The following is a 4940-nucleotide window of genomic DNA, read 5'->3' as shown; positions in this document are numbered from 1 at the left end:
ATTTTTTATTTAAAATAAATATTTAATATTTTAAATACATTATCTTAGTGCTTCATTATTTTAAGTTGTTCAAAAATTATTCATCATGTATTCCTTTTATATTTTTACATAATTTTGGTAGTTCATAAAAAACAGCACTTAATAAACCTATAAATATCCTTATTATGAAAACTAAGTATATGTATGTATATTTATTTCATTCTTTTATATAGTTCACTTGATATTCAATATAGTTATATTTCGTATGATGGAAAATATTGTATATTGAATTATTATCATATATCCTACATGATAAAATAATATTATATTTTATTTCTCATTATTTTTATAAAGAATATATTAAATGGCATAAATTTATATGTCTTACATTGGTTTCTTATTTATAGTACGAATCTATAAGCTCATTCCCTCTATGTCAATCCACTATAGATAGTTATGAAAATAGCTTGGATCAACAAGATAAAATAAAATGTAACACCGTCATTCAAAAATATTTCACGAATGAAAATTCCGACAAAAATAATATATGCCCCATAGCTTTGAAATATTTAGATTATATTAATCGTTATGTTAACAATTTACCTAAAGAAGCGGCTTGTTATTACCTCTATTATTGGATATATGAAAAGATTAAATCCTATAATAAAACTTGCGAAATCAAAAATGTGTACGATGATATTATAAAACTGCATAAAGCAGACAATAACACTGGATATATGTGCACGACATATATAAATAACACTATTCTTTATGATCAAATAGACAAAGTAAAATATATGTATGAAATATACAAATGTCTTGATATTAGGGAATTAGAAAATAAAAAAAATGTAGACACTATATTTTGTCAAGCATTAGTAGATAAAATAAACCAATATAATCAAAAAAATAGAAATGTCGAAATAGAATTTAGAGAACAAGAAATTATACAAACCTGTAAAAATAATATTGGATCAGCTATTGCAATTCCTATTCTCATATCATTAATAATATCTCTGTTGTTATATATTGCTTATAAGGTTAATAATTATATCGTTTAAAAATATATATATACTATAATTTTTCTAGATTATTCAATATAAAAAATTTTATACCTAAATATAATCTTTACAGATATACATATATATATATATTTTTAATGTACTAGTTTACCCCATTGTATTCACGTTTTCTATATCGATTAAAATATAATATAAATAAAATGCACAACTTAGAAAAAGAAAAAAATACGTTGGAAGAATTTGAACAATTCAGCACTACGTCATGTAATAATATATACAATATATAATATCATATATAGTGATTTTGTAAACAGCATATTTATAATGTAAATATATCCGTAATAATAAAAAGAATACTAAATATATATTAAAAAATCTTATATGAACTCATGTATAAATGAAATAAATCCAAAAAAAAATTTTAGATTAGTGAATTCCACAGGAAATTGACTCAAAATATATATTACATTAGTTTGAACATATTATTCAATAAATGCATTAGAGTATGGTTCATAATCAAGATACAGTTTAAATTTTGTATTTACTCATCATTCTAAATAAACCAGTTTTTATGGTTTTATGTTTATGTGATTTTTTCAGTTCATATAGTTCTTGGATTATTTTAACATTTTTTTTTCATATCATTTAATCTATTGTGTTGAGTAGATATAGTTTCAATTTATTGATATATTTACATGTTTATTAATTTCTAATATTAAAGTTAACACGATTTAATATATATACGACATCTGTTATGTATAATGCACGCAAAATATTTAATATAATGTGAAAATATAAGCCTCATTAAATATATTTATTTTGAATAATGTTCTTTTATTAATAAAAAATATTATATCTATAGGCACATATAGTGCAGTATTTATATATTTATTTTTAATTTTAATATATTCATTATAAATGTTATATAATGGGCATGCATGTTATTTTACATATAATAATTTGTTATAATTAAAAGAATAATATATTTTAAAATTTCGCCTTCGAAAAATATAACATATATACCACCCCCACTTTTCACAGGACAACATTTGTAGAATTGCACTTATAACAATTTTTTCATAATAAAAAATTAAGAAATAATTCTCGTTTAGCACATTTCTTTTTCTTTATTTTAATAATATTTTATTTTTACATTTTTATAAATATTAATTTATTGCAAACTATGCAAATAAAAATACATTCGAAACAGAAATCTGCTAAAATGTAGAAAGGATATACTGTATTAATAATTATGTAAAAAACAAAAATACAAACTTTAATATTATAATGTAGGAAAATTACTGTAGTTTTTTATTATTTATTTAGATAGTTTAACAAAATTGTACATTTTCCATATTACAAAATGGCAATTTTATGCTTCGATAAATCGTTGAGATATGAAATATATAACGATTAGATTAACATTACGATCCTATTTATACAATTATAAAAATGGTACATAGGAGTTCAAGAACCCCATACAATATAGTTTTATATAGATATTTATAAATGATCTTATTCAAGCTGAGGAACATTTATTAATATAAAATAATATACTTTAACAACAGTGATGTGCCTTTGAACAAAACACAAAACTGTACACTTTTTCTGCTACAAATTATAAAACAAATTACATTTTGAAATATTATGGTTCTTTAGAAGAATTATTTTGTTTTGTATAAAGAGCGGATATAAAGAACAACAATTACCTTGATAATTAATTTTATTTTATTTATTAATTTTTTTTTTTTTTTTACTGTTATAATAAAAATATACTACATTTGTTCATATTAAAACTGTTAACAAAAGTACTACATAGGTATGTTGTAATATATCACTTTATAAATTATGTTAATTAATTTTAATTGATATTACTTATTTGTACCTGATAGTGTATGTTAAAAATTACAAATAATGCTATGTTTCCCCCAATAGACACACTCACTCCTTGGTTTGTTCTAAGACAGATCTTAACTCCTTACTACAGGCATTGCTACTTTACACTTTCTTTATGAAAACCTAAATAAAAAAAGAAAATTCATACATGAATAATGTTGGTAAATTTATGAATTTTCTTTTTTTTAAAAAACTATTTGTTTCTTATTTATATTCAAAATTTCCCTCATTATCAATAATAATCGGACATATATCGTCCAAAATATATATATGCTTACTAATGTTTCATTTTTTTCTGTTATTTTAAATTTTGTACTTTATGAAATTTCCCTTAATATTAGATAAATGAACATTTTTTTAGCAAAATTTCTGTAAAAAAAAGTTTATATGAAACACAACAAATAAATCGTTTATCTGGGTAATAAATAATTTCAGAGTTTCTGCTATAAATTACCCAAAAGAGTAAAATTATTGTATAATCGTAAAGATAATATCGAAATTAATAAGAAGCAGCGTTATAATTTGAATTACTAAATATAAAATATCTAGTATAAGAAACTTTATTATCAAAGGGACGATAAAATATGTATCATTGTTGATTTTATGTTAGTCGTGTGAAACAAATTCTACAGAAAACTAATTTAATAATGATAATAGACTATGTTCTTTTTATTATACATTAATTGAGGTTAAGTCTTTTAGTGAATTTGAAAAACTGCTTATTTTTTTTCTAAAGTGTTTGACATTATAGATATGAAACTGATCATACTTTTGATTTATGATTCAAATATTTAAGTTAAATTAAACATATTGTTGTACCATGCTATATATATGCACCCGTGTGTAAATTTTATAAATAATATATATGTAACAAAATATATTCATAATTATGATATGTCTTATTTTAATAAAATTTTGTACGATTTGAAGTCATTAAGATGTTGTGTTCTATAAATATATAGAGTAAAATTACGTTCATTCGTGTGTTTGGGATACTTGAGTATATATTAAATATTAACTTATTACTAATAATTATAATTTCAAAACCTAGGAGCAACTTAAGTGTCAGTATTTTAAACTGATCTTAAATCTAATACATTATATACAGCCATATGAAAAAATGATGTTATAATTTTCACCATAATATTCACGTTCTATAATAGATCTTCCAACTTCTTAGCATTATATAGCTCTAAAAATATGTGAAATGTCTGTAATATGATTATCACACATTTCTATGAATTCATGACATGAACATAAAAATAAAATATTCACATGAGATTTTCCTTTTAGGGTATTTTACAAGAATATAATTTTTTTAGCTAAATAGACCCTAAATGTGATATAGACAAATTTCACAAGGGCATCTGTAAAAAATAATTGTTTTATATTGCATTAGTTTGTTCTATTTCTTCATAGAACTGCTGAAATAATATAGTAGACAAAAAGTTGTAGAACCTTACTTATGTAAATAATAGTTCTAAAATAGCAAGCAAGTGCTACGATAAAATTTCCTTTTATATATATTTCTTATTGCAACACATGACACATATATTTAAGCATATGAATGATTCTATTTTTAATAGTTATCTTTTACAGGGATTATAACAAATTATACATTTAGTATCTTAGTATTCTATACCTGTTTTATGTTACCGAAGTTTCATCTATCTTCTGTTCAGATAAACTTAGTATAAATTCTGATATTAAATATGTTTATCTCTGTACAGTTTTACCATATGATGTGTCAGAATATACCATGAACAATCGGTATGTTAATCCTGTTTTTTATCACTTAATTTTCGTTCAGAAATTCGATTAATAAGATTTTTAATTTTTTGAATATTTCCCTGAATTGATTAATTTCATTTATTCATTCTTTTTCCCTATTATTTCATTTATTTGCAATATTTTATATCCTTCACATGTTCCGTATTTGTAGAATTTGTTTCACTTAAAGAATTCTCATGAATACTATGTGGGAGATATATGTATCCTTATTATATTCCATAAAATGGTTTCCCACTATTACATCATATTTAT

At 21.7% G+C, this 4940-nt stretch overlaps 1 protein-coding gene across 1 annotated transcript; it reads left to right on the top strand.

Moving 5' to 3' along the window:
- Positions 1-244: 244 nt before the first annotated feature.
- Positions 245-1331, top strand: PGO_004290 (variable surface protein; the record flags this gene model as incomplete). Its single annotated transcript, XM_028691455.1, has 3 exons — positions 245-259; positions 387-1034; positions 1215-1331. 3 exons carry the CDS (start codon positions 245-247, stop codon positions 1329-1331), a joined length of 780 nt encoding a protein of 259 aa, XP_028547256.1.
- Between the last annotated feature and the right edge of the window lie 3609 nt (positions 1332-4940).

The sequence above is a fragment of the Plasmodium gonderi genome (genome assembly GCF_002157705.1).
Source record: "Plasmodium gonderi DNA, contig: Pgo-contig_760, whole genome shotgun sequence".
NCBI classification, from domain to species: Eukaryota; Apicomplexa; class Aconoidasida; order Haemosporida; family Plasmodiidae; genus Plasmodium; species Plasmodium gonderi.
Note: the sequence above shows the minus strand (reverse complement) of the source record. Positions and strands in the feature narration are given on the sequence as shown.